This window comes from Anas platyrhynchos, chromosome 3 (assembly GCF_047663525.1).
Source record: "Anas platyrhynchos isolate ZD024472 breed Pekin duck chromosome 3, IASCAAS_PekinDuck_T2T, whole genome shotgun sequence".
NCBI lineage: Eukaryota > Metazoa > Chordata > Aves > Anseriformes > Anatidae > Anas > Anas platyrhynchos.
Window position 1 is genome coordinate 86,631,217 of NC_092589.1, and position 27,704 is coordinate 86,658,920.

Genomic DNA, 27,704 nt, shown 5'->3' on the forward strand with positions numbered 1-27,704 from the left:
ACTGCATAATTTTACCCAACCAAAGCCTTAATGTAGAGACCAGGGAGCACTTGACGTACGACTGCTGTCCTTCATGGGCATCAGATAACTCCTCATGCTCAAGTACATAGGGAAGGATTAAAACTCTAGTACTTGGAATTTTTATTCTGTTTAATGGTTGTAAAGGGTTTGAGGTTGGAAAATGTGCATTAATATTAAAGTCTCCTGATAACTAAAGCTGTAAGGGAAATGAGAGGTTCAATTATTTAAGAAAATGATTAGAAAATTCGTATAAGCTTTCTCTTAAGAAACTGTCCTATGGACAAAGTTTTCTTCTTACATGCTGATTTATCAAACCATGGTTTTCTTCTTTGGAAGTGTTCCAAGAAAATGCTTCAGTCTGTGCAGCAGTGTCTGGCTTTTTTACAAAACTTAAGTTTGTGTATAAATTCTTGTGAGCTTTGGTCCTTATTTTTGCACTTGTTTTGGTGCCCTGACTCCTTGCTAAGCATCCTCTTCCTCTCTCAGAGGATTGTTACTGCCAGGGAAGACTCATGGGCACCTGGATGGCAGAAGTACAGTTTGCTGAGGAACTCCCTCACCCAGGCTTCACAGATTGGTGGAGAATTCCAGTTTCTGTGCTTGTAATTAGATTGCACCAGGTTTATGGAGAACCCAGTCTTCAATAGAGGCCATTTTGAACTTCTCAGGACACAAAGCAACCTCCCTAGCTCTCTACATCTTGGTGATCGCTGTTGTTCCACACAGCTTTGTGAAATTCCGCCTATCTCAACAAGTGAGAGACGTTTGGTATGGTTGTAGATCTGCAAGTTCCTGCTTCTTCATGGAGAAAAAGAATGGTGGAAACCCAGAGATCTTATATGTGCAAGAAAATTTCTGCAAAGAAATAGCTTTCCACACCTGGGATCTTCCCCCAGCACAAACTGGGATCACCCCAAGTGGATGGTAGCTCTTGTGTCTTTCTCCCTGCCCTCCACAGCTGTTTGAAAATCAAAAAAAAACCTCTGCTTTCTTGGACCCGAGTCAAAGACTGTTTCCAGGAACCCAATTAAATAAAACCCAAATGTGCTGTTGGGCACAATCTTTCTTATGACCGTTTCTTAAGGCCACTCAAAGAGCCTGCTTTGGCAGGGGCTGCAACTGCCCTTGCTTGTACGGACCTTCCAGCCCCACTTTTGTCACCTTCCACTGAGGAACAAGGACGTGGTTTGAGCCTGCTTGTGCTGCAGGAGCTCTGACCGCTGACGCTGCCCTCTCCTGCCAGGGCGTGCCCCCATTTTGGGGAGAGGAGAGGAGCCTGTTCAATGAGCCACAAAATGGCGGCAGCTGCCGTCCTGTGCGAATGTGTCAGGTTGGACCTGTGTGAAACCCAGCTGCACCAAACTTTAATGTTCTTCGTGGAGATGGTGACAGTGAAAGCCCTGGCCAGATGTCTGGCATTTGTTGCTGGGAAGATCTTCTGATACACACCATGGTGCACAGGCCGCTCCACGGCTCCAGGGAAAGAAAACATTTAACCACGGCAGCCCTCACGTGTTTCTCTCAGCTGCTGCTGAGTGAAAGGTAGAGCTGGTGCTCAAAGCTCTCTCCAAGCATTTTGTGTTGGATTCTCTGGGATGAAATAAGTGGTTTGGGGAGCAGTGTCTCCCTTCCCAGACAGCTTCACTGACCGGGCGGTGGCACTTGGGCTGCCTCTGCCTGCGCTTGTTTGGGTGCTGGCTCTTGCATGGTGGCTCTTGCATGCTTGGCTGCGTGGTGGCCCAGCTGTGGTAGGAAAGTTGGACAGAAACTGCTGCCTGGTAAGAGGGGAAACCACTGCGATGCTGTGCAGGAACCCAGTCGCTCAGACCACGGATGTCCTTTGAGTCAGACCGGTACCGAAACCTCACCCTGCTCCAGCGAGGGAGGACGAGGTAGATGGTCCTCCTCTCTGCACGCCTCCGGGTCACAGCGGAGCGCACAGGTGGCTGGTCTCTGGCTCCCCCACCACAAACCTCTGCTCAAGTGCTTGGGCAACAACCTGCTTCCTAGCAGCAGCATCCTGCAATTTGATTTACCTTGCATTTCTGGAAGATGTCATCGTGTTTGAGAAGTTGCTTGAATCCCACCTAGAGACTTCCAGTCTCCCCGAGAGTTTCAAGTTTGAGCTAACAGAGAGAAAGGGTGCAGGAGTATTTTTGTCTTAAGGTTCATGGGTGACCAGGAGTCACTTGAGTAGAACAGCGCTTCAGACAGCTAAAAAAAACGTATTTGCTATCTCAACAAGGAAAGAATGGTAGGTGGCGGGACAGAGCTGGATGAAAAAAGGTGAACAACTCGGGCTTGTGTCTCCTGCTGTGGTGATGACAATTGAGTAAACTGCCAAGATCATGGATCTGTGGTTTTGTTGTGGTGGTTGTATGCTGGATTTTGTTTGTTGTGCCAGGCCCCCTAGCAATTACATTAGCCATACGTTCTGGCACACGTTAACAATTTCCATTCTACTAATGCAAAGTGCAGAGGAGGGTAAGGAGCATTTAGATAACATGCTTCATCTTTGCTTAGCACTACCTCAAACGCAAACAAGTTCAACAAAATGATCCCTAACTCTCTTTGGAAAGCTCTTCTTGTTCATAAAAGAGATCGATGCTCAAAAAAGCATCAACAAAACCCTTTGTAAGAGGACTGCAGCAGCCAGACGGCATCAGCTAGCTGGGAAGGAGAGCAAGCAGAACCACTGACATGAAACCCATGGACCTCCACGTGGAGGCACCGAGTGAACGACCCTACTCCAATACGTGAGTGTTTTTTCCAAGCAAGGCTCATCTCCTGTTGCAACCGCAGCTCTGTCCACCTGCTCCTACCTGGCTCTTCAGCTACCTGCTGCAGCGGGAGAGCATTTTCCCGTAGTAGAAGAGAGTAAACTCTTCTACTGGGGCTAAGCCTGTGTAGAATACGTACATTAGATATTTCTTTCCTGGATTTCAAAGGTTTGAGTTTCACTGAACTTGACTTTCCATCAGAAAAAGCATTAGCTCTGCTTTAATGAACGTTGTCAGGCTGCTCAGTCAGTATCACGGTTAAATCTATAAATCTTGGCCAGCAATTAGAATGGTAAACTGCAGTCAGCAGAGAAGTGAGACCACAGGGACTGTAAATGCAATAGTGGTTTGGCTTCCAGTGCCCTTAAAATGCTAAGGCTGGTATTGCTGTCACTCAGTTTACAAATTTGGTTGATTTTTATTTTATTTTTTTTGACCTGCTTGCTATCATGGCAAATTGTTCTCATTTTGTTTTCCCCAGTCTTTCTATTGTCTACATAAAAGAAACCTACAAAACAGCACCTGCTCTTCATGGCAGTACAGGATGTATTTTGTTCCCAGGCTGGAAAAAAATAATAAAAAAATGAGAGGGAGAAAGTATCTTCTCATTTTTGAAAAGGTACATATCCAATCCAGAACTAGAAAAGGGTTGACTTTAGTGACCTTAGCTGCAAATCCTACTATTGCTCAGAATACATAAAGACTTGATGCTGAGAGAAAGAAAAAAAAAAAAAAAAAAAAAAAAAGAGTTCAATGCTGCTTCACCATATTATGTACCATTCACACAAAAAAGTGTGGATGTAGATTGCTTTCCAACCACCTGACACCCCACTGATGCTTACAAGTCACAGGCATTTTTTTTTTTACCTGAAGACAATACAACACAATTCAGCCCATTACATAAGGTGATGTGCCTATTCCTTAAAAGAAAAAACATGTAAGTATATATATAACAATATATTTATATTAGAAGCCTTGCTCTTTACCTGCTGGGCAGACCTTCATTGCCCAGATCACTTCAGAGAACAGTGGTGTGAGCTGAGAAATGCTGAAGGATTGTAAAATACTCCTTTTTGAATAACTTCCTCGGCAGTTCGCTGATAACTTAAACCTTTTTCATGTCATTGCTATACAGAGAAACTTTGCCACTGCACTGATAACCTTTCCACCACCAGGGAGGAATATGCTGTCCTGCAGGAAATTGTCTCTCTTCAAGTAACAGGAAAAGTATCACCTCAACCTCTCTATCACTTCTTCCTCAAAGAGTTGCTACCTTCCCATCCAGCTTGCCCATTTAAATGCTAAATGTTATTCATGGCAGTCTGAGCACCAAACATCCACTTGGAGAAAGAGGCTTTCCAAGAAAAAAAAAAAAAAAAAAAAGATGCTGGAAGGGCTGGAAGGAAAGTGGGACTCCTAGAAGAAATATACTTTTTTATTTTTCCTATTTGCATAGGTCCTAAACTCACTCTTGTTACTGCGGTGGCAAGGTGGGGAATAAATGTACTTTTTCTCTTTTGTTGAGTTGGCCATGCTCTGGAATACCTTCATGATAAGTTACTCCTAAGTACCTTCAGAAAAGTTAATGCTGTGTTCCCCCTATAATGAAATTTTAATTGGGTGGAAGAATGATAGCTAAATTATCAAACTGAAGCTATTTACACTATATTTTATCTATAAAGAAACAACTCGATTAATTATGTTTTAAAAACATTTTTCTTATGTTAAATTAGTATTTCTAATCTGGGTCATTACTCAGATGAGTTTTTACCTGGGCAGACCTGCCACGTTGCACAGGCTTAAATCCATCAGCAAACAAAAACCTGCAGCTGACGCTTAGTTCCCAAATAATCTATTTTCCAACAATGCTGTCTTGAAATTGCTATTGTAATTTTTGCCAACCCCTCATCATCTTGTATGAATTTAGAGTTGAAAAATGCAAGCAGACCCCACAGCAAGGAAGGTCTCTGAGGAGACCCTGAGGCTGTGGAAGAAGGGAAGAACATCAAGCAAGGGAGAAGAGAAAAAAGCAGGGCCAAATCCTGACATGTCCTCAATCCTGACAATCCTCAGCTTCCTGCATAGCCAAGGCACAGGAATTCAAAGCACTTTCTGCACTAGAAAGATGGATTATCCTTGTTTGACTGCATGCCCCAGGATGCTGAATGTAATGCCTCCGGATATTATGTTTGTTTTTCTAAATTATCTTTCATGGGCTCCAGGCCCAAATCCATAGCCCAAGAAAACTCACTTCAGCCCAAGCAACAAGTCAAACTGTTCCAGCCAGCAATGCACTCTATTTATAAGATAACGCCACTCCTCTGCTCTGTCCAGCACAGCATGGGAGACCCTATATGACTTTCCTGTATCGACAGAAGAGGCATAACGACTCTAGTTAGCTGTCTAACATATTTTGTATTGGGCTGGTAGTTATAGTATACACATTGCTGATTTTATACACAAGGGAAAGCAAGAGGTGGTTCATGTTACTCACTGAAGAGACAATGAGAAGTAAGGTACATTATTGAACTAGGTGTGGCACGATAACCTTTTTTATTTTTTTCATGATACTGCATGTTATAGAGATGTGTTCAGCAAACAAGAAGAGATGAACATTTATTTCCTCTCCCCAGTAAGACTTCACATTTGCTGCTGCCGAATTCCCGTATTGTCTGTAACTTCCCTGTTGCTCTAATCTCCCTGGGGTCATTTGCAGTTTGAGTCTGTCCTCCTCTGTTGGCTCCCGTTCTGATTTCGGTGTCATCAACAAATTTGACCGCTGTTGAATTTGCCCCAAAGAAATCCCTGACAAAGAAGAGACTTGCTCAGAGGCTTCGACCCCGGTGCAGCCGTCCCGGGCCCAGGGGGAGGCTGTGTTTGAAGTCTGACACGCGCACTGTCGAAACCGCGCCGCAGACTTTTGTTTCGTTACACATTCATCCATCTGCCACAAAGCCCAGCCCGTGGACCACCATGAAGCGCTCTCTGAACCACCAGGAGGGTGGTCTGAGACGCACTGTGGTGCTGTGTAAAAAGTTTAGGTTAAAACCGTGATGCTTTTTGCATAAAACTCATACTAGGGGACTTTCTTCTGGCTTCTATTCATAGCAGGGTACACCGGCTGTTTTCTCTTTCCTGGAAAAAAAACTATTTAAATGAATGCTCAGGGGAGTAGTGCATATTTATTTAAAACTAAGCTGCAAAAATAGAACGGAACTTTTTTGTCCTTTCTTTATGTTCCTCTTAAAAAGGGTAAGAGCGTACAGTCTGCTGAGGTGTTGGTCTCGTTGTGTTTTTATTAAAGGAGGAATCGTGGCCCGAGCAACTCTGTGAGATGCTGGGAGCTGTGGAGACCCCCTCAGCCTGCATCCTGGCTTCAGAACAGGGTGGCTGTACATTTGGGTTTCTTCCCTTGTCAGAACCCACAAAATTCCCCCCAATGTTTTGTGGAAGCAGTGTTTTGTGGAAATGATGCTTTGTGGGAGACTCTGGACAGCTTTTCCACGCTTTAAAGTACCATAATCCACCTAACACGAAGCGTGGGTTTTCAGCGCTTCTTTTGCATCTGGTAGGGCTCAGAGCAAGACGCCTATCTGTCGAATTAAGAACGTTTAAGACCATTTTTATTGATGCACATCGTTTCCCAACGCGCGACGGCGGGCTGCCTCCCCTCAGCCGCACAAGATGTCCGCCGGCCCCAACGGCCGCCACCTGCCGCGAGGGCGGCGCCGCCGCCGCTGAGGGGGAGCCCCGCGGCCCGCCCCGCTGCGGGATCGGCCCCTCACCGGGCTGAGGTCGGCACCGGCACCGGCACCGCCAAGGGGAGCGGGGAGCTCCGCCGACACCGCCGGGTGAGGGGGGACGGAGCCGCCTGGCACGGGAGAGGGTGGCCGGGAGGGAAGGGGGGGAGCGGGGCACCTGCTGCAGCGCCCCGCCGGCTCCCCGAGGATCCGCCCTGGGGCCAGGCTTCGTTATATTCCCCATAGGTTCTAAAGGAGGGAATGTCGAGGAGAAAAACGTGATTTCTGCTAGCTGTCTGTCGTGGTGTGTATGTTTTCTATTCCTTATGGTATTCCTTGGGTGTCCTTCAGCGTAATTTTGTGATCTTGACTGTGTTTTCTAGGCAGTTTTCATAAATCTAACTTCCCCCAGGCACCTGTACGGCATATGTTACAGTAACCTGCACTGTAAGTTCCATAGCAAAAGCTAGAAGTAACTTGCACAATTTGTGTTTGCTTGCAAGCTGAACGCTCTGCTAGGGAGCAGGAGATACAACAGCCTCTGCTGGAGGTGAATAAAAGAGGATGCAGAGGGCTCGCGACGTAGGTGGTGTTTGGAAGGTCGCAGTAAGCCTGTACGGTCTGTGAATGCGTGGGTAAGAGGCACAGATCTGATCAGTCCGGGTTCTGATGTGAAGAACTTTCATAGATACAAAAGGACAGAAAATGCTCTCCTCGTCTGAAGGTAATTGTCTTAGTTTGGTGGGCAAGGGGAGAAGAGTCACGAGTATCTTCCTGCATTGGCAAGGTGCGGCAGGTGCCACTGGTGTGAAGGGTGATGTCGGGTGTGTTCCTGCTCTAGCGATGTGACTGGCACATAGTTGTTGTCCAGGTACAATGCTGTGCACGCTTCTGATCTGAAAGAAAAATCCCTTGGTTCTGTATATGCATTACTCACTGTATCGAAGCAGACTTTTCTGAGGCCATCAATCTGATGTGTCTACACTGAATTAGTCAATGTTAGTCTTTTTTTAGTTTCTATAAATGTAGTGAGACCTAATTTAGGTCTGGATGTAACTGCAATGTGTGTGGACAGCCTGTATATTATCTTGTGAAGCAACAAAAGCAATTGGAAGGAAACTTATAAGTACACACAGCCAGCAAAGCTGGCTGCTGCATTTTTTTTTTGCCTTTTTTTTTGCCCTCTTTTTCAGATTAGAGAGCAGGGAAGAGTCTTTGAAGAAGCTTCCTGTCGGAATGCCTCACATCAATGCAGCTGCAGCTCTGCAGTTCTGCATGCTGCTGTCCGCGCTTCCTGCACAGTATTTCCTATCCCAGTGGTATGGAACAGACTCCGCTCAGCGCATCCAGATAACAGAAAGGTTGTAAGTCTGTCCTTCCCTACTGTATTCATCTGTAAGAGTTCTCGTTCTCATCCCCAATGCACTTTGTCCTTGCGAGTGGGAATGTGTTGCCCATTCCTGCATGAAAACAACATTCAAATCATACCTCAGACATTTTTGTGGCTTAACGTGACTGTATTTAGTAGTTTAAAGAGGTCCTTCAGCATTTGAATAACAACCATTGTTTTCTTCCCGTAAAAATCTGTGTATAATCTGCGAGACTGCATGGCTGTGTCTTAACCTCTTCTGCTTTTGGATGTTCCAATATATGTGACTATTGATTAAAACCCTTTAAAATGGGAGAAATTAAATGTTTTATTAGTAAGACTATTTCAAACTTTCCATTACCTTTTGACACTTATTCTTATATTGTATATGAATTAGGAAGTTATGTACTGACAGGGTCCCTTGTGTCTGTTCTAAATGTAAAGTGAAGAACAGCGCATCAGGTCCAAGGATTTAATAGTGGTAACCACTGGCAAATGTTAGCATCTTGAAGATGTACCATGCAAAGAGAGTTGTGTATGACTTAGAGTTTTAATATGGTCTGTGTAGTGCTTTCGTTGTGTGGTTCATCTGTAGAACTCAAATCCATGAAGTAATGAGAGCAAAAGATTAAGCTGGATTAAAAAGGAACAAAGTTTGTCTTTGTGGGCGAGGACCCAGATTTAAAACACTTCCAGGGTTTCATGGCATGAGTCAACTACTAACCATTTAGATTTATGCAGAATTTGCTTTGCTGTTTTTGAATAGTCCTTTGATTATGTGCACAACTTTTGAAATGTTTTGTGCTCAGTATCCTCAAGTAACAGTTGAAACAGCAGAATCTGATGCAATTTGGCAACTCCTGTGGTCTGACTACAGGAAAAAAAAGCAACTTTGTCATGACAAATGGCATTTTCCAAAATTCACGTATGGTTTACTGGTACAAGCGATGATTGAAAGGACATTCATTTGCAGTGTAAGTAGTAATCTTTAGGGAGAACTTGTTCCTGGCCACTGACTTCTTTTTCCTGTTTGCTACAGAAGTGAAACCTTAAAGTTTAAATATTAAAAAAGGAAAATAAGTATATATTAAAAAAACACGATAGAAAGTTTTCAAACAACATGGTGATTGTTTTTACTACTGAAGGCTAATTGCCTGTGGGAGCAGCTTTACCAAGTCCTACCTGAGTGTGGATGCGTGGGCAGATCGTTTAAAGCTGTGGCTGTTGAAGACAAGGTAGGATGTTGCATTCTGTCTGCATTTAAACCTATCTTTCAAACACGGTCTATTTTTAAACAGGAAGGCATGCTGCACGGGTGAAATAAGTAACGAAGGGGAAATGCTTCTCATTTTCCTATTGAGACTGATTTGGGACTTTCTACCAGTTTAAGAAAAGCTTTTGTTTGTAGTCTACACAAACATGCAATTGGAGCTCCATGTGAAACTAAACATAAATCCTGGCAGTAATTCTGTATGTGTTATCCTCTACTTTAAATTCATCTGCTTGTGCAATCTGATTGTCTGTAGGATTAACTACGTTAATGATTATAAGCTGTGATACGTTTACAGGATCAGATCCTACAACACGGGATGGATATCTTATGCTGTATACGGTGGTTGTAGAAAATGTAGATGGGAAATCTGTGGGTTTAGGATGGAGGGAAAATGTGATTATTGGATAAATGACAGTGGGTTGGTCTAGAAGAAGTAAGGTTGTATCCATTTGCATATGTACCCGGTTAGTTTTAAGATGACTTGTTCAGGGAGGTTAAAGGGGCTTGTTTGTGAGATTTAATTCTTGTGCAGTAGAAATACTCCAAAGGTTTTACCTTGTCTGGACCTTCAAAGGTCCTTTATTATTGATTCATATTCAATGACCAGGGGTGTCAAGGAGTACCTCTGAACTGTGGAAATTTCAGAATTACTTTTGCCCCCAGGAAAGCCTAGGGGATGTACAAAAGGCAACAGAAACTGTGCTTTTCTCAGGTTCACCACAAATTGCTTTGCAACTTTGCAGGAAGCTTCAGGCACGTGTAGAGATAAAACCTCTAAACACCAAAAGATCCTTTGATTATTTGTACATTGTTGGAGCAGCTTACATCTTCTGAATATCTTATATTACTATAAAGAATTGGTTATCCTAAAACAACAACAAAACCACCAAAAAAACCCACAACATGAGTTCCCCACCTGTGAAATTCAGATGAAATTCAGCCTACTGCAGAGGAAGATACTTTTACTGTAGCCTTAAGCTGGGACTCATGGCCAGGCACCTTGTCCATACTACAGTTAACCAATCTTTAAAGATTTCAAAGTAGAATTTACAGAAGAGACTGAAGAATCTCTCTCAGAAGTCAGAATAGTATCAAGCTCACCTATATAAAGTAAATGGCTTTTCCTTGACATAAAATTATAATGCAGCTGTGGAGCTACATATCCAAAGAAGCTATATATATACTCTTTTCTCCTGTTGGAACAAGCTTCTTTGTCTTGTATGTTCCCTAGAAGTGGTGTTAATGTAAAACTCTCATTCTGTTTGGGCTTCTAGTTGTGAAGAATTTTGAATCAAAGGCTTTGCACTATTCCTCTATTCAGACAAAGGCTTAAAGTAATAACCTGAAGGCTGATTATCCTAAAACTCACTTGCAAAAGAATGTGTTTGAATGCTGGGTTATTAATTTTACATTTTAGGAACTGGTACTTCGGAGAAAAGAAAATTAAAAGTGCCAACACTGAAGCAGAAAACCATTCCTATTTTGCAGGTATCAAAGTCTTTGCAATCCTTTTTGTGTTTTGCTGGTGGTATTGCATTCTAAGGCCTTCCTGTAGGGTATTTCTACACTTGTCTTGCAAATGTTAGTCATTTTCCTCCTGTCTGATCATATTCAGTAGGCAAAACAGGACACGTCAAATCTGAAGTCTTCCCGCCCTGCGTTGTGTAAGGGTATCAGTGTGATGCACTACGTGTATCTGTCTGTTTTCGTGGAGCAGATCTGAGTGTGCCTGTTCTGTACTGGTGTATGGAGCAACAATGGTATAGCTTTCACTTGATTCAAATGAATGATTTAGAACAACTTCATAAAAGGAAAAAGAAACCATTGATTAGTCTGCTCCTACAAAAAAAATCCCTGCAGTCAGACTGAATAGAAAAATTCCGTGACCCAAACTAGAAAAAAAAATATGGCAAAATTAGTTATTGTGTGTAGCACTGTGAAATATTGAATACAGAGGTGCAGTTAAACAGCAATTGCCAATACACACGTGTTTATGCTTTCTGTTAAGACCCATACGTGATATCAAAGGCACACAAGTAGAAAAATACCTTCCTTAGTCTGGTCTGTCAAAAATTGTAGTAATATTCTGGGGGGAAAAGAAACGAAGTACATGTTTACTTGTTTACTTTGCCTATTAATCTAACTGTCACTTCTCTTCTGGTAGAAACCAGAAGAATGTGAGTGTCTGTTTAAATGTTTAAAATGCTTGATAAAACATTTCTTTACAAGTCTCTTTCTCTGTTAAATTAGAATCAACTCAGGTTCGCAGCCCAAAGCCTGAGTCCATCCAGTTCAGTGTGGGCCAGGTGATAGTTCACAAAAGACTTGGTTACTCAGGAGTCATTGTTGGATGGGATGTAAAAGCTAAAGCTCCAGAAAAATGGCTACAACACAAATATCCTCCAGCAAAACAGGTTTGACTGTATTAAACTCTTATTTTATCAATACATACACACAATAATGCTGTTAAAAAACCTCTAACACTGCTATGGACTTCCTGCTAGCCTAATAGGGAATACTTAATACCCCGATCACCTGTGCAGCTGAGAGAAAGCTCTGCTTCTTCTGTGCTATTGTCACAGGAGAGCTTTACTTTTGCAGCTCGGCTTGGTTAAACTTCACTGGTCAGGGTTGTTCTGGATGTATCTCACATTAAAATTACTTTTAATACACAGTGTTGCATTTAAAGCAGCAGTGTCAACCTATAACAGAACAAATTTCTCATGGTGTATTACTAAAATTGAAAAGCTTTTCAATATCTGATCTGATCTTCCAGCGTAGGCACAATTGGTAACATCTTCACTGCACCCAAGAAATGCAAGTAAGCCTCTGTGTTTAATCAATTTCTGAGAGAGAAAGCTGTGTTTTGGGGCATCTGGACAGTTGGAATATAAATCTACTTAACAATGTGTTTTTGCTAGGATTCTTAGAGCTTTTGAAATTCTCTAGCCAAAGTCCTTGTTGCATTTGGAAATCAGATGCTAAATCTTTGTTGACAATGCTGGTCTGGTAATACAGTGCTACATACCCTGTGGGTTGGCCGCTGACATACTGCTTAAGTGGCCGGAAGGCACTAATCAGTAAGCCAAAGAGGACTGAAAATGAGAAAAAATGAGAAGCTCTGCCTGTAGATGAGAATCTGTGTTCAGCTGGGAGCAGACGTTCAGTACTGTTGGGTGCATTTTGCCCCTTCCCGACTGCAATTTCATCCATCTGCTACTCATCTTTGGCTTCGAAAACACCTGCGGCCTTGCTTTTTCCCCTCTTTTTTTCTCCTCTCAGTGGCATTGTCACCAACTGCACACCTATGCATTCCCCATCAGGCGTTCTGAATCCTTTTATATATCTTTTCTTTTAATGTTTTCCCAATGATAGCTTGTGTTCATCTTTATGGTTTTAAGTTCACTACTGATGCTGTAGTTGAACTGTATTTTTTTAATTAAGCTTGCCTTTGCTTCTCTCTGTTTTGTGCATCAGCTATGCAAAATGTCCTCTGACCTTTAAGAGGCAACTGCTAAGCTTGGTCATTACAACCCCCCCGGCGTTATTAGCCAGGCTTTCAGCCCAGCCTTTCTCTGCCTTGCAGTTCATCAGCACATTGCTGAGCAGAGGCCACTGCCTGTCACGTTGATCAATACTAACGGCTGCACAAACTCCATTTATCTGCCCGTATTCATCCATCACTTTTTCGTGTTTAGACTGTGGGTTACTTTTGATGGGAATATTTATGGGCAGCAGTCAGCACAGTGGGACCCTGGCCTGTGACTGGGGTTTATAGGCACTACAAAAATAATCATAAGCTACGCTTCTTTCTTGGCTGGAAGACTTTTAGATATATGTGGAAGTTGCCTTAGCTTTATCCGGGATTGGGATCGAGGCTGTAAGAGGTGGTGCTATGCTCTGAATTTGCTCCTTTCTCTCTGGCGTCACCACTTGCGAAGGTAGAAGGGGGACTTACAAGCTGTTGTGGGACCTATATACAAAAAGCAGGGATATTCTAAGTCATATTTCTTGCAAGATACACAAACAAAAAGGTCACTTAATAAATATCTTGGCTCTTAAAATGAAAAAAGATTTGAGAAGAAGAACTTCATATATTACAGTGTTGATGGTTTTATACTTACTTTTCCAAACTGACGTTGGCATGATCATAAAAATAAACCTGCTGTACCTATACATTGAGAGGTTTTAGGCCCTGTAAGTCTAGTGAGAGTTAACTGATTATATAATGTAATCTTTAGTCATCAGCTCCTCTCGAGGCTATTTATTTTCCTTCTATTTTTACAGGATGTAAGAGATACTCCTCACTATCGAATTCTAATTAACAAAGCAAATGGATTTGGCAAATCTACCACTTACATTCCTGAGGAAGAGATAACGATTATTATGGGATTAGAGGTAGTATTTATTTTTATTCCGTTGCAACTTGCTTGTTATCCTCTGTGTTTAAAAGTTGGCTGACCTTTGGCTTAATGGATACTATTTATTTTACAAAGGTAGTGAAACTAATAGAGGAAGCAGACGCACAAACTATAGCTGTACTTTCAAATATATGTTTTTAGAAGGTGATAAATGACTCAAACCATGTGCTGTCTACTTAAAAGTATCCAACTGCCTAATTTTTTCTTTGTCTTTAAGTTCTTTAGCATTTTTGGCTTCTGTTACATACAGGCTGTTGCAGACATGGACTTTTGTTTTAGGATTTCACTGACCAATCAAAGTTGGGCAACTCCTTTCATCCCTTTCTACTGGATCTAGCAAAACACACTGCTTTCACAATTCCACTCTGAAAAATCTGCGTTTCAAAAAGCTTTTGCTCAGTTGCTGCCCAGACTGAATAATGTCTCCCTTCTTTAACTGCAAAAACTGCCTAAAATTCTGGTTTGTGTATCATGGTCTTGGTTGCCTTTGATTTCTAGCTTACACAAGGTGTACCTGATTCTTCAACTAGACAGAGGCTCTGATCCAGAAGACAGCCTTCCTTAAAAAGTTTCTGCTCTAGCCAGTGACTGTAACATAAAATGTGCTGAACAAAGGAGTAGGAAATATGCTAACCCAGATATGTGACATAAGGATTTAAAATTGGGTTCTGAGCCCTCAGACTCATGTATAAAAAATGCACCTTTTATTGTGTCAGTCAGTTGCCTACCTTTGGTGACCTTTACAGTCCACGGGGAGACACAAATACCTCACCACAAACATTTACCTTGTGAAAGCCAGCCTTTAAGTTATCAGATCGCTTTATTGACCCACTAGGGAAGCTTACTCTTCCCACAGACGGTTAGGACGACTGATGGTAACAAGCTTACAAATTTAGAGAGTTGAAAACCGTCTAGGTGAGATTAATTACAGATGATGAGTCATGCCTACACCTCACTTTCAAAAAGGTCTGCGGATTGCCTTCCCACAGCCTTTCCTCCAGCCTAATAGACACTTATTTCCTAAAGAGTTGAGGCTGACAACATGTTTCAACTTGCCCTAACCATTTCCTAGTTCCCAGTTCTAACCTACTAACTGTAGGCTTTCTGGATCATAACAAAGCTCCTAACTCACGTTGCCCTTTGTGGAGTTGGATCTTCAAGTTAGACACTGTGGTATAGAAGCCCATCAGCTCGGTGTGTCTTCACAATTTCCTTGACTACTTTAGTGTTCCTGCTGCCTGCTTAGTTGGATTAGATACCTGATCCAGCTGAAAAAATAACAAGAAGCTGTACCAGCAACAAAGGAGTGGAAACTACTTCAATAAGAAATAGCGCTGAGGTTAAAACATCAACGCTGGTATAGATCTAGCCAGTAACATCTCAGGAGACGTGTTCAATACATACAGGGCACTAACAGTCTGAGAAAGCCACTGTTCTTATGCCATAAGTTACAATAAAGTGTGGAAAATCCCACTGAAAGTGTATCTATGTACAAAATGCATTTAAACTAATTAGGAGTCTTCAGGAAGTTAACTCTAGTAACTTAAATTGTTAAAGTATCAGTTTGTATTCATTGCTAATTCGACTTGAAATGTGATTTTTCTCAGGTGCACCACCCTGATATGAAGGCCTATTTCAGCGGATATGATGGCTCAAAATACATTATGCAGCCGTGGTTGAAAAAAATCTATCCTCATGACTGAAGTGTTCAGCTATTTGTACATATGATGTGCATCTGGACAACATGGTTCCTTTTTAAACTTGAGCAAACAGACACCAGGATAAAGCTAATGTATATTTTTTTCCTATGATGAAATAAAATGTTCCTAAGCAAGTTTTATGTTGAAGAATTCATTTCGTTAGAAGTGGACAAATGGCATGTTCAGTTTCCCATCATTAAGTGAGCTGGGGGGTGGGGAGCAGAATAAATGAAACAGTTAAATACTGTATCTGCAGAACTAATTATCTTAATTTTAGAGGCGAGAGCTAAGTAAAGGCCAACTGGAATTGAAATATTTCTAGTGAGAGCTACAGTAAAGTATTCCTGCTATAGTTTCACTACTCTCTTTATAAAAGCATGCATTGTGCTGCTTTCAAATGACCCATGCAAAGGAAGAGTTTTGAGTGACATAAAACTATTAAATGTCATTTCTTGCACCTGGATAGGCAAATTAAGAAACTTTCTATTTTTGCTCAGTACTCAAACAATATTCTTAATATCCTGTCTTAACCATACTTGCTATCGTAAGAATAAAAATCAATACAGGAAAACAAAAAAATGAAGAAAGTATAAAAATTTATTAAGAAAATTTGTAAGGTTTTAGAGCAACTTCTTTCTTCTGTTTTCCTTTCCCTTTATCTCAAACACAGCAAACACTCTACAAGAAGCATAAGCAGTAGCATTCAGGATTTTTTCCTGCAGAGTCAGTGAATCTGGGGAGTTAGGTTGCTGACTGTCTGTGTGGCCTCCCCATTCTTTTGTTTCTTGTTCTCTTATTAATAAAGGTTTTCCCAGTGACTGGCCAAGCAGCCGACATACTTCTTGGGCTTTCTGCCGCGTGTTTCCAACAGCAGCGACGCACACTTGACGGCTGAGAGGCAGAGAATGCAGCACAACAACAAGCAGGGTCAACTTGCATAAATATTCATGCCAAACATTTTTTTTTTCCCTGTGTTTCAGTTCTTATAACTGCATGGGGTAAGACACATCACCTTCTGGGTGGTAGATTGAAAGTTTGAGGGGAAACTGAGGAGAAAACGTGAGCGTCCTCATCAGCTGTAATTAGGCATTTCAAACACCTGTCTGCTGCAGGCACTGGTGGTGTGTGGTGCAGAGCATGCGTCCAAGCCCTGCTCCAAACATCTGGGTGCCCAGCTGTAAGTCAAACCTGCACCCCCTTGAACTCACTGGCCTCATTTCCAGAGTCCTGTGTTGACACTTTGGGATACACTTCTGACATCTCCAGAAGCATTACCTGCAGTGAGCTGACCTCCCTCCTTAGCCCAGGCATGTTTCTTTAAAGGGGCAAACCCCAAACCAAGATTAAACTTCCCACTGGGGTTCTCCCACCCTCTCCAACATCAGCAGGATATGTAAAAAATCAAATAGTTAGTAAACACCTAAAATTTTAAGACCATGAGCATCAAAGTGGCATATTTTGATGCTGAGCAAGCACCATCCATGGCTCACTTCAGAGCATGGCAGTAGCTAAAAGTAATGGGAATTGGCAAGGGTACTTAGAATTATCAACATCTGGTAACGCATTTGTACCTCCATGAATAAATTCAAATTAAATCTACACATGCTGATGTAACCAAAGTCAAATTATGTTGACCTAATATTCACAGCAGATTATACTTCCAATGGAAATCAGTGAGAAAATATTTATTACAGTCTGCTTCTGCACAGGGGCACTGCAGAAAGAACAAGATGCATCTTCCTAGGCTGAACAGCATTAATTTCTAAGTTATATTTAGAACAAATGCTGAGATCTGAACATAAATTTTAATAGGTATGAAGGAAACTATTTGCTCCCATTACAAACAGTATAAATTATGTATTCATATTAAATGGTATCTGAGGCTGTAAAATCTGTGGCATAAGAGAAAACTTACCGAAGGGCATCTATGGCTTCTGGAGTGTGGTAGAAATGAGGTGGACTGATGGTAACAGAAGTCCCTAATTTTTCAGTAAGTAAATTGCAAACATTCTGCATTTTTCCAAAATCACTGAATATAATAGAGACCTGGAATGAACACAGACATCAGACAAGTACATTTTTTTTTTAAACTCTTCTCCTATGATCCAACACCTGTAATTAAATCAATGTAAAGACAGATTTGTACAAACTAACTAAATATACTAGTCCTGTATATAATACATTCGTTGAGTCAGACACTTTTGTATAGCCCTAGAAACTATCAGTTGTTTTCCAACAGAAAGAAGCTTATGAAATGGTTTAAAATTGAGGATTAAGAAAATTCTCTTTGTGAGGAAGTCTGGCATTCCTGGTATGTAGACAATTTGAAGAATGAACGCGTACTGTGTGTGACACATCCTCAGATGCATCTCAGCTCTTCCCTTTTAAATTTAAACTTAGATTACCAGATGTTAATTATGCAGAAGCCCAAGCAAAATGATGTGGAAAACATCGGGCAGGAAGGAAAATTACATTTTAATTCCACACATTAGGTTCAAAAAACGTAAACTGCGAGACCGAAATAAGCCTAGCCCAGTCCCATCCCACTTGTTCAAAGCCCTGTGCTGGGTGACCAGATTTGCCCCAGTGCCTGCAGAGAACTGGTCACCTCAGTCTAGGCTGAAAAAACAATTTAAACGTGTAGCCTTCTGTACCTTTGGCATGAAGAAGCATTACACACAGATGATACAGCAGGAATTTGGGTGTTTTCCCAACAAAGCAGGCATCGCTATCAGCCCAGGATCCAGAGCCCTACAGCCTTCCTGGCAGGGAAGCACCAGCCAGGTGGCAGCTTTCCAGGCAGGAGCAAGCCCTCCTCTGTGGCACAGCACCCTTTTCAGCAGTCGAGCAGTCATGCCCAGCTGCTGGAGTGTTCAGGAAGCAGAAATCCCAGTTCCCAAACTCTTTTTTTAAGAGTCTTCATCTTCACCTTGCCATACATCACCAAGCCGGGGTCACCATCTCCTGTCCCGGGCTCTTTCACTTCTTTTTGCACAGAAACAAATCCTGCACGCTGTCACTGTGAGGACCATCATAGCGTCTGCCAGATGGCTGCCAGTGTTTATAAGATCAGTTCCCTCAAGGGGATGAAACAGAGGACTGGTCAAACAAAATAATGGTGGGGCTTAAGCAAGAGGGAAACTGCTCAGACTGGGGCAGCTCTGGGCATTCAGGAACTTTATGGGTAGAAAACCAGCATGGGATCAGGCGTCCTCGGTGCAGAAAACAACTGAGTAACACTTGCGAATTTTGTTTCCCCACCCCCCAAACACAGTTTTCACATAGATTACTTAGAGCTAGATCCAATAAAATAAATTCCACTTTTTTTTTTTTTTTCAGAGGATACCTGAGCATTAATATGCAAAGCAGCATTTCAATTTCTTCAATAAAATTATGATTAAGGTTAAAAACTGTGAAAACATAATATGAGGAATGCAAAACTGTTATGGCCACATTGTAAGGTTTGGATAAGGCTGTAAAGGACAAGAAGTTGTGTTTTACAAAAAGGCAAGTGTGTTAAGATATGCACAAGAACAAACTAATCATCCCATGAGATCATCATGCAACAAATGAACTGTTACGGTTAAGATACTACAGAGCTTTGTGATCCCCTACAAAACTTCATTCTTCTGCATATTTTCCTTTGTTAAAGCATGAATTAGAATTTATCTCCTTACAGTTGAAAGTACGCCTTGAATTCTTAATTACACCTTTAAATAGCTATTTGTCTGGGAATTTCTTCAGTCTTCTAAAAACTGTTGGAGTAGACAAATGGTAAAAAGAGTGTATAGAATGAAATAATGCATGACCTCTGTGATTTGATACGTAACACAAATGCAATGGCAAACTCCTTAGTACAGAAGCCAGTGTAAGTTGATTTAAAATTCATTTATATTGCTAAAGTAGTCCCATACATTGAACTTCACTGGTTTATGACGCTGCACTAACAAAACCAGTGCTCATGTAAACGGGGAGTCAAGGTGAAACTAACCTCTGCACGAAGCGCTACCAGACTGCTACTTAAGCAGCCCAAAGCCACAGTACTGCGGCCAGAATTTCAAGTTCAGGCCCCGTGCAACCACAGAACTGCTGAACGACAATTACAGCCGGTCCAAACTGCCCACTGGTGGAAAGTTGGCCCATGTCAGTTGCTTTCCGCTTACTTACAATCTTTGTTGTATAAAAATTGATGGCAGAAGAAGGCTGACGATTGGATTAGGTACTGCATAAGGCTGAAGTTGTAAGCCTAAGCTTGTTTGTAGCCTACATAACAACTGCATATAGTTGTATTAATTAAGTACAGCTTATCTAAAAGACTTGATAATTGAAGCTCTCATGATAGTAGGTGTCTAAATTACGAAGTTAAAGCCATTCGGCAGATGACACTGATGATATCATTTAAGTATCTGAGGACTCATTTTAAAATCTAATTTTGTTCTCCAAATTCTCATTTATTTGTATATTTATCGCTGTTATTTAGATGACAATATACCTTAAAACAAACACACAAATTAAAGAGGCTGAACTCGGATTTAGGGGACTGTAAACAGTAACTCTATAATATTGCTACAGTTTTACTGCAGACTTTTATAAGAATCTTCATAAGAATCACTGAAGTTGCTGGGTAGTGACTGCAGTGATTAAATCTGGAAAGATTCATTGATTGAAAACATACTATTTCCCTTAATGAATATTTTCAGTGCATTCACTTCTTGCTATAGTACAGATGTGCAAAAATAAACTCCCCTGAGCTGATGCTGAAGAAAATGGGATTATTCTAATAACATTTAACTTTCACACAGCACTTTTAACCTACAAAATTCAAAGTGAATTACCTAGGAAACAATTAGCTTTGCTTTACTTGCAGCAAGCTGATGGCAGAGTAATGTAGGATAGACCAAAGTCCAGGTGCTGTTCAACTGTGGCTTAAGCAGATATAGCTTAGGGCTGCCATGCCACGGTTGTTCCCCATCCACTCTTGTCCTCTGCCTTGCACTGTCTCCAGTTCACGGAGCTAAAATAATGGGAAAAATAATCATTTTTTTTCCAGATTAGTTTTAATTGGAGCAGCTTTCCAAACTTGTCTATTACCTCATCACCTACATACAAATTCTTTCAAAAAAGCAGAGGGCAGGGACATCTAGGGGTTGAGGAGAGAGCAGAACCATAGGTTTGCTTACACCACCACCGGATGACAACCTTGGAGTCCCAGAACAAGAGAGTCCCTCCTGTGGCATCATAGAATCACAGCACACATTCATCTGACAAGAAAATAATCCTTTCCGTGCTACAGGAGCAGAAAACAAGCTCTGCACACAACAGAAGACTGCAATTGAATTCTGCTTTAAATTGCAGTCCTTCAGTAGCTTCTGTGGACTATGCTGCCTTTACTACAGAGAATGTCCAGCTACAAGGAAAGAGTCTGCAAATTTTCCTTGGTTCTTGCTACATTTTTTGTTTTCTTGGGTTGAATACGTACCTCTGCTTCCATTTGGTAGGTGTTCTCTAGTCTACTAAAATCCTCTGTTACAGTCATATTTTCTTCCTAAAACAAAATACAAGAATATAATCTTAAAAGACAGAAATGAAGGGCCTGTTGGAAACGTATGTACACTGTGTTCTGTAAAAGTTGAACTGTTTTGGCTTATTACTTATAACTTAGCAACACAAGTTTGGAATTTTCCATGCAAATCTCGTCAGTTAAGGCTGGATATTAAAGATTTCTTGACATCACTTAAAGTAAATTATACAGTAGCTCTATATGGCAATTTTGCTGCTATTCACTTGAAGAGAAGAATTAGTTCTTAAAAGCAACTGCGAGCTAGAGGCTCTGTGTATCAGTGTGTAGCTGTCAATTCACCTAGTACTAAACCCAAGACATTTCAGTCGTTTTCATGATCTAAACAATGATTAATCAATGGTCATTCAGCAGGAAGGAAACCCTTAAAAGAGGTTATTCCACTTTGACCCTTCTGCGTTAATACCAGCTATATTTTCAGTGTAAGGTCTGTACAGAGCACTAGCAGAAACTTTCAGATTTCCAAGTAAGATACAGAACAACTCTGGCTACCTCTGAAGATTTGACCAGCTTGCTAGCAGCCTAACATTTCTTTCACCCCCTGCCCTCTTTGGTAAAGAGTTTGGATGAATAGGTTATTGTAAAATTACTACAACATAACAGAAAGCACAGTTTACAGTTTAATTGTAAGTATGAGTTTGAATTTAATTGTCATGAGCTGTAGAGAAGCAGATCCCAAGCCTTCCAAATTACTGAAAAAGTTTTACTTACTAAATGTATTTGCATAGGAACATAATATTTGCTTTCAGTGTTGACACATTTCAAAGGATGCTTTGTGTCAGAATATTTTCTACAGAGGACTCCAATCTTCAAGTTTATTGTGTAGAATGCATTTTTTTTTTAGAAATGACATTAATCACGAGAAGCATTTTCCTTCTAAAATACCACATGGAAATCAGACCTATAATTATCATCGCACAGTGCCTACAAGAAGCTTTTGGGTTTTTTGAAAAATAAAAATTGAGTTTTCAATTTTATGATTGACAAATAATGCTCAAATACAAGAAAACATCCTTATTTTTGGAAAATCTCTCCTAGCAAAAGCAAGGACCATGGGGAGTTAGTCCCTAAAAGCCGTATTTCCCCTTTTTATGGTCATAGGTTCAAGGTACTTGGGAAGCATGGCTGGCCGTGGTTTGTTAGAGAAACATGGAGCAAACCACACTTTTTATAATAATTATCAGGATTTTTTTTCTCTTTTTTTTCCCCCTAGAGATACATATACATGTCTTATAAGAATAATCACACAAAAAACCCTATTTCACAGAAATAACAATACTGTAATAAAACTTGAGAGTAACCATAGAAAAGGTGCACTTTTTTTTCCTCATCCCCATTCCTTAATCCCTTTAAAAATATTAATTTTCCTCCGAACAGGTCAGTCTTCTTCTAAACCTTTTGTTTGCATCTTTTTTCTGTTTGTTTTTGCACTTCGCCTGCTTGCTGTATATTTAAGGGCAGTGCCATCGTGTGGTTCTAGGCACTACTGCAAAACCGATGCAGTTGGGAGTGAAAAACCATCTTGTGCCATCATCCACTAGGCAATTTCCCTCGTCGCTAATTTGTATCCCCCCAAGATTTGACAGTAGCTATATGTGTTCCTGAAGATAAAGGGAAGACCTAATTGCTGAAGTCATAATGATGTGGCCTCTTCTGATGCATCTTCTGCCAGGTGCTTTGTTCCTTTTCAGGAGCCTGTTCCATCTTCAGACAAGGACACGGAGAAGACAAGGAGGTGACGGCAGAATTTTAAATTGAAATCAGGGCTTTGACGACATCAAAAGCAAAAGACTTTTTTTCCCCCCTGCTGCTTATGCCTGCTGTTTATATTTTGGCTCAGGAACTGTTCATTTGACAGCAATAACCACAGGAAAAGAAGTAGTTTTCACTGCGCCTTAAGAAAAACTACACTTCCAGTGTGTCAGGTGTCCTGGACTTCTGGAATAGTTTTCTCAATTTTCTAAATCTGTGGGCCAAGAGACACAGGATAAAAAATAAATGAATATAACATTATTTTTGTATGATAACTCAATTACCCCTAGAAGCCATTGAATGATTCTTAACAGAATCACACCTGTATGCTGCCTATATAGTGTATTTTCTGATCCAGCAGTGATATAAACTATCACTGTTGCAGGTGAAAAAATAAGAAGAGAGGCAACATCCCATTGAGCTTAGAGTATCAAGTCTAGAAATGTTCCTCACCTTATGTTTTGCCCCATTTCAACACACCAAAGTCCTTACATAGCCCTTCCTCCTGCCTCTCTGCTACTTCAGGACACTTGCTTCTTCACAGAACTGTTGTGTCCACCCTCATCACACCGTCACCATTGTAGGAACGACTACTGCTTTCCCCAGAAGAGAACAGAAAAAAAACCCACCTAAATAGATATTCAGCAAAAGCACACGTCAAGGAGAAAGCTAAGTAAATGTACAGTATGTGAAAAAACCTATCTGAAGGTAAAATTACATGCTCTGTTCCTAACTACTGAGTTAACAAAATTATGAGTCGTTCTTACAAGACCAGCCTCAATAAGCAAAAATGTCCATAGATTGGAAATGCACACTAGCACACAGTTGTAGTGAGCTACACTGGTATGTGTAGCTGTTGCTTAAAACTCTGGAGACAGCTGGAAATGCCTCTTAAAATTTACTTGTATGTTTGCAAAGATGCATCTAATGTAACTCTAGACTCAAAAATAATACCCAAAAGATATTGAAATAACCAAAAGAGCTGGCTTCTTCCACCTGAATATACATTTTTTTTTCTTAGTATTAAAGAACCATTTAATGAGAGATGTGATGTATGAGAGACTGACACAACAGCCCGTCCATCAGAGTGTCTCTGCAAGGTTACCCCAGCATTTCAGGACGGGAAGCCCTGACAGTCAGCACGCATCACACACACACTCCGGGCGGCGGGTCTGTTCCCCAGCCTCTCAACCCTTCACGCTGTGCCTTCCCCTTGGCATTACACAGACAGAATGACACCTACGGTGAGGCAGTTTCTGGTGCTTTACGTCTGCTCAGAAAATAACAGGAGCATAGGTGACAGTTATTTTAAGGAAGGTAAAAGGCAAGTTTGTACTCAGCAAATGTCAGGATACTTCAGGGATATGTCTTAAACTATGTGGAAGGTGATGTCTTATGCAGGTCTTTCTGCATTTCTTCATCAAGGATGCATTGTAATTGGAAAAAAAACCTTAACTGGGTGAGCAAAGCTTCAAATCCTTTTTTTTCCACTGCATGGATGTGCATCCACGGCTGTGACTCCTGAGTAACAGGTTCCAAATACAGAGAACAGTGCATGTATATCCAAGGACACAGCTCAGTACTGACAGAGCCTGCTGGATACAGTTTGTGAACTGTTTTTTCTCCTTAGGTAACACCCCCTTCTCTAATTCCTCAGCTAACCTGTACAATCACTGCTATTTTTAAACAAGATGGCCAATGACAATTTTTGGATACAATGATTAAAGAAAACAAATGTCATCTCCACACCACCCCCCGGATAAATAACAAGCTGTAAATATAAATCAGTTTGCTTCTAGAGAAGGAAGAAAAAAAATGCTGCTTTTGAACAGCTGGGCTCAGTAAGAAATTGGTTTCCCCATTGATTGCTTTGAGGGCTGCAGGGAAAGTACAAATTCTGTGCTCTAAGAGCAGTAGATACTTAGAGCACTCTATAAATAAATGCTACTATGTGCAACTACTTCTGATTAAAAACCTGTGTAAATATATATGGAAATTAGGAGCAGCCCCTGGCATCCTGACAAGCTGCTAACGCAAACTCCTGCTGCTGCAGAGGTTACGCACTCCTGATCCCACAGGCTTCCTACAGCAGTGGCACGAACGGCTAAGGAAATGGTCCTACGGGTTAATTAAAAAATAAATATATGGTCCGACCTGCTGATTTCTAAAGGGGCCATAGACAGCCTTGCAAGAACTAGAACCATATGGAGATTGTGAAGAGAGCTGAATTTTACAGTGGTCTAGAAAGGCATTAGCTACAAGCGGTGTTAGGAAATGCAGTTAGGAGCAAACTGCCAGCAGTGAGATCTGTTAGTCAGGAGAAAAGCCAGAGGGCAAACGAAAGCTCCAGCACTAGTGGCTTACAATCGGATGGAAAAAAGCACTAAAAATTACACCATAGGGAACTACTCTGGAAAAAAAAAAACACACCACCTTGTTGTTCCCCAGAGCTAACACATCGCTAACACCGAGAAGCCCAGAACTTAAGCAGCATTTCACAGCCTCTCTGGTCTGCAGACAGAACACATCCAGTCTCCAGCATGTGCTATGTCTGGAACAGCAAGAGAGGGCTGTGAAACTATTAAAAGCTTCATTTCATTATAAAAGAAACTATAAGTTTAATTTCATTATAAAAGAAACTATAAACAGCCCACTGAATGCTCTGCTCTCACAGCACAAAGCAGTCCACTTTCTACCTAGGTTACACCACCGTTTACATGTCCCCATTACATTCCTCTCTACATATACCCAAATATCAATATGCTTGTCCTGATCACACTTCATTTTGCACTTATTTTTTCCAGCCTGCGTGTGCACAACACCTCAAAAGCACACTCACTGACTTGACAGCCTGTTTACTCCTTTTGTGTCACCTGCCATGAAGTCCAATGCTCCCCACAATCCCATTTCAGCCAGGCTCATGTCAAAACCCTAACTCAGTTCCTCAGGTTCCCTGTAGGGTGGGCAGCTGCAGCTGTATTTTCTCATCCTTCCGCAGTTTGAAGTGCTATTTAATTGCATCCAGGATGAAAATACCCCGTGATCTAATAGTTTACCACAGTGGTGGGTACAAAGCTTATCATTTCTGTCTACTAATAAATGTGAATGAATGATAAGTCACCTTGTCTTCCTCTGAAAATCCACGACTAACCTCCCACCAACTCACGATGCAAACTGAAGGCTCTCAGCCTGTATCCCCCCCCCAAAAAAAAACCGCACCATTTCTGACTGAGCAAGTTATTCTGACGGCGAATGAATCCTCCTCCCGGTTGTCATCAGTGCGAGGAGGGCCTGTGGGATGTGACAGTCACCCCACAGCCGCGTGTAGGTAAAAACACGGGTGCCAGCTTTGGCCTGCAGCAGCCTCAGTGCCTCCTCGCCATCTAGACCCATGGCTACAACGTGACCCTTCCCGAAACAGGGGGGCTAGGGGGTCTTGCCTATCCCCTTCCTTCTTCCTGACCCACTCTTACTTCGTATTTACAGATACTGAATTTCACTGTAACATCATGTACTATCACTTTTTTTTTTTTTTTTTTTTTTTTTTTTTTTTTTTGTGACAAATCTGCAATACTTTTATTGCCATATTGAATAATTTGGGAGCAAACTGTCATCTCCCTTTTCCTCAGCTCATCTGTGAGTGCACGGAAACAGCACAGACTTCCTGGGGGCCTTCGGGAGTAAGAAACTTTCAAACCCAGCCACTTATCCCACCAAAGACACGGTTTGCTGTGGTTTTTAGGCGTCCAAACCCACCCACTCACCCCACCACAGGTCTGGTTTGTTCCGTTTTGTTTTGAGGCGCCCAAACCCAGCCACCTCCCCACCGCAGCCCTGCTTTGCCACGTTTTATTTTTAAGAGCCCTGAGTGCGGAACTCTCCAGAACCGCTTCACAACATCCCAAAGACTGCACTGCCGGGGGGACACCCACCCCCAGGGCACCTTCCCAGCGCCGTGCCCGCCCCCCCTCAGCCCCTCACCGGCACGCCGCGGTGCCGGGCGCTGTGCGCGATGTACTCCAGCCTGCGGGACACGCTGCTCCGCGCCGCCCCGGCCGCCCCCTTCCTGCTGCCCAGCCGCACCGACACCCGGGCCCGGTCGGGGCCGGCGCTCAGCTCCGCGCTGCCGCTCACATGCAGCTCCCGGCCGGCCGCCGCCGCCACCGGGGACGGCACCGGGGCCGGGGCGAGCTCCATGCTGCGGGCGGGGAGCGCCGCGGGCAGCGCCATGGCGGCGGAGCCCGCCCGGCTCCATGGTAACCGCTGCAGCGCTGCACCCTGGGAAGGAGGCTCCGCCATGTCGCGACTCTCGCGACCCCCCTCGCCTTGCGAGGGTCACAAAGCAGCTCCAGCGTGGTGCTGCCCTTCCTCATACACCAGCCCTTTCTCCGCAGTGAGGTCTTGTAGCACACGTGTTGGCTCTGCTCATGTCTGCTGGCCAAGTGCTGCCCCTTCCTCTGGAAGGGCGCAGGGATGCAGGTCCTGTGCAGCGATGCAATCCCTGATGGAAGAGTGCAACCACAGGACTCTTGAGGCTGGAAGGGACCTCTTGAGATTTAGGGACCTCTTGAGATTTAGGGCAACTCACTGCTCAAGCTGGCTCAGCTGGAGCTGGTTGCCCAACACCGTGTCCAGTTGGGTTGGGTTGGGTCTCCTTCAATATTTTGAAGGAGAGAGACCCTGCAGCCTCTCTGGGCTCTGCTAACATTTGACTATACTCATGGTGTTGCCAGGTGCTCAGAAGGAACCTCCTGTGGTTAAGTTTGTGCCGTTTGTTTCGTGTCTTGTCACTGGGTAGCGCTTCAGGCATTTACAGACATTGATGAGATCCCCCCCCGAGCCTCCCCTTCTCCAAGCTGAGCAGTCCCAGCTCCCTCAGCCTCTCCTCATGTGGAAGATGCTCCATCCCTTCATCGTGTTTGTGACCCTGTGCTGGTTTAAATTCAGCTAACTCCACACTTTTCTTGCACTGGGGAGCCCCGAGCTGAACCCTGGTGTGGCCTCACTAATAGTGAGCAGCAAAGGATCACCTCACTTGACCTGCTGGCGCTGTTCTTCCTAATGCAGCCC

General features: G+C 42.4%; 2 protein-coding genes across 5 annotated transcripts; one reads left to right on the forward strand and one right to left on the reverse strand.

Annotated features, from left to right (window-relative positions):
- The first annotated feature begins 6,107 nt into the window (after positions 1-6,107).
- On the forward strand, positions 6,108-15,441 carry LOC101805198 (F-box only protein 21). Of its 4 annotated transcripts, XM_038177525.2 has the most exons (8): positions 6,108-6,652; positions 6,788-6,845; positions 7,735-7,905; positions 9,056-9,145; positions 10,601-10,671; positions 11,434-11,597; positions 13,471-13,581; positions 15,212-15,441. In XM_038177525.2, the coding sequence occupies exons 3-8, from the start codon at positions 7,778-7,780 to the stop codon at positions 15,305-15,307; spliced, it is 660 nt and encodes a 219-aa protein (XP_038033453.2). In that variant the 5' UTR covers positions 6,108-6,652; positions 6,788-6,845; positions 7,735-7,777; the 3' UTR covers positions 15,308-15,441. The 4 variants fall into 4 exon arrangements, with proteins under 4 accessions (XP_038033453.2, XP_027310769.2, XP_027310771.2 ...); XM_027454968.3 differs by lacking the exon at positions 6,788-6,845 and having other exon boundaries at positions 6,114-6,652; XM_027454970.3 differs by lacking the exon at positions 6,788-6,845 and having other exon boundaries at positions 6,127-6,652; positions 7,735-7,902.
- Positions 15,442-15,883: 442 nt separating this feature from the next.
- IRAK1BP1 (interleukin 1 receptor associated kinase 1 binding protein 1) lies at positions 15,884-26,962 on the reverse strand. The gene is made up of 4 exons (XM_027454966.3): positions 26,616-26,962; positions 20,784-20,849; positions 17,220-17,350; positions 15,884-16,195 (listed from the first exon to the last, which is right to left on the reverse strand). Exons 1-4 carry the CDS (start codon positions 26,931-26,933, stop codon positions 15,925-15,927), a joined length of 786 nt encoding a protein of 261 aa, XP_027310767.3. The 5' UTR covers positions 26,934-26,962; the 3' UTR covers positions 15,884-15,924.
- Positions 26,963-27,704: the final 742 nt, after the last annotated feature.

Excerpts from the sequence above, each read along its gene's own strand:
- LOC101805198 (XM_038177525.2), top strand. The coding sequence starts at position 7,778 with ATGCCTCACATCAATGCAGCTGCAGCTCTGCAGTTCTGCATGCTGCTG. Across the intron at positions 10,672-11,433 it reads AAACCATTCCTATTTTGCAG|AATCAACTCAGGTTCGCAGC; the intron begins GTATCAAAGTCT and ends CTGTTAAATTAG. Across the intron at positions 11,598-13,470 it reads AATATCCTCCAGCAAAACAG|GATGTAAGAGATACTCCTCA; the intron begins GTTTGACTGTAT and ends CTATTTTTACAG.
- IRAK1BP1 (XM_027454966.3), bottom strand. The coding sequence starts at position 26,933 with ATGGCGGAGCCTCCTTCCCAGGGTGCAGCGCTGCAGCGGTTACCATGG. Across the intron at positions 17,351-20,783 it reads CCTACCAAATGGAAGCAGAG|GTCTCTATTATATTCAGTGA; the intron begins GTACGTATTCAA and ends TGTTCATTCCAG. Across the intron at positions 16,196-17,219 it reads GAAGCCATAGATGCCCTTCG|CCGTCAAGTGTGCGTCGCTG; the intron begins GTAAGTTTTCTC and ends TCTGCCTCTCAG.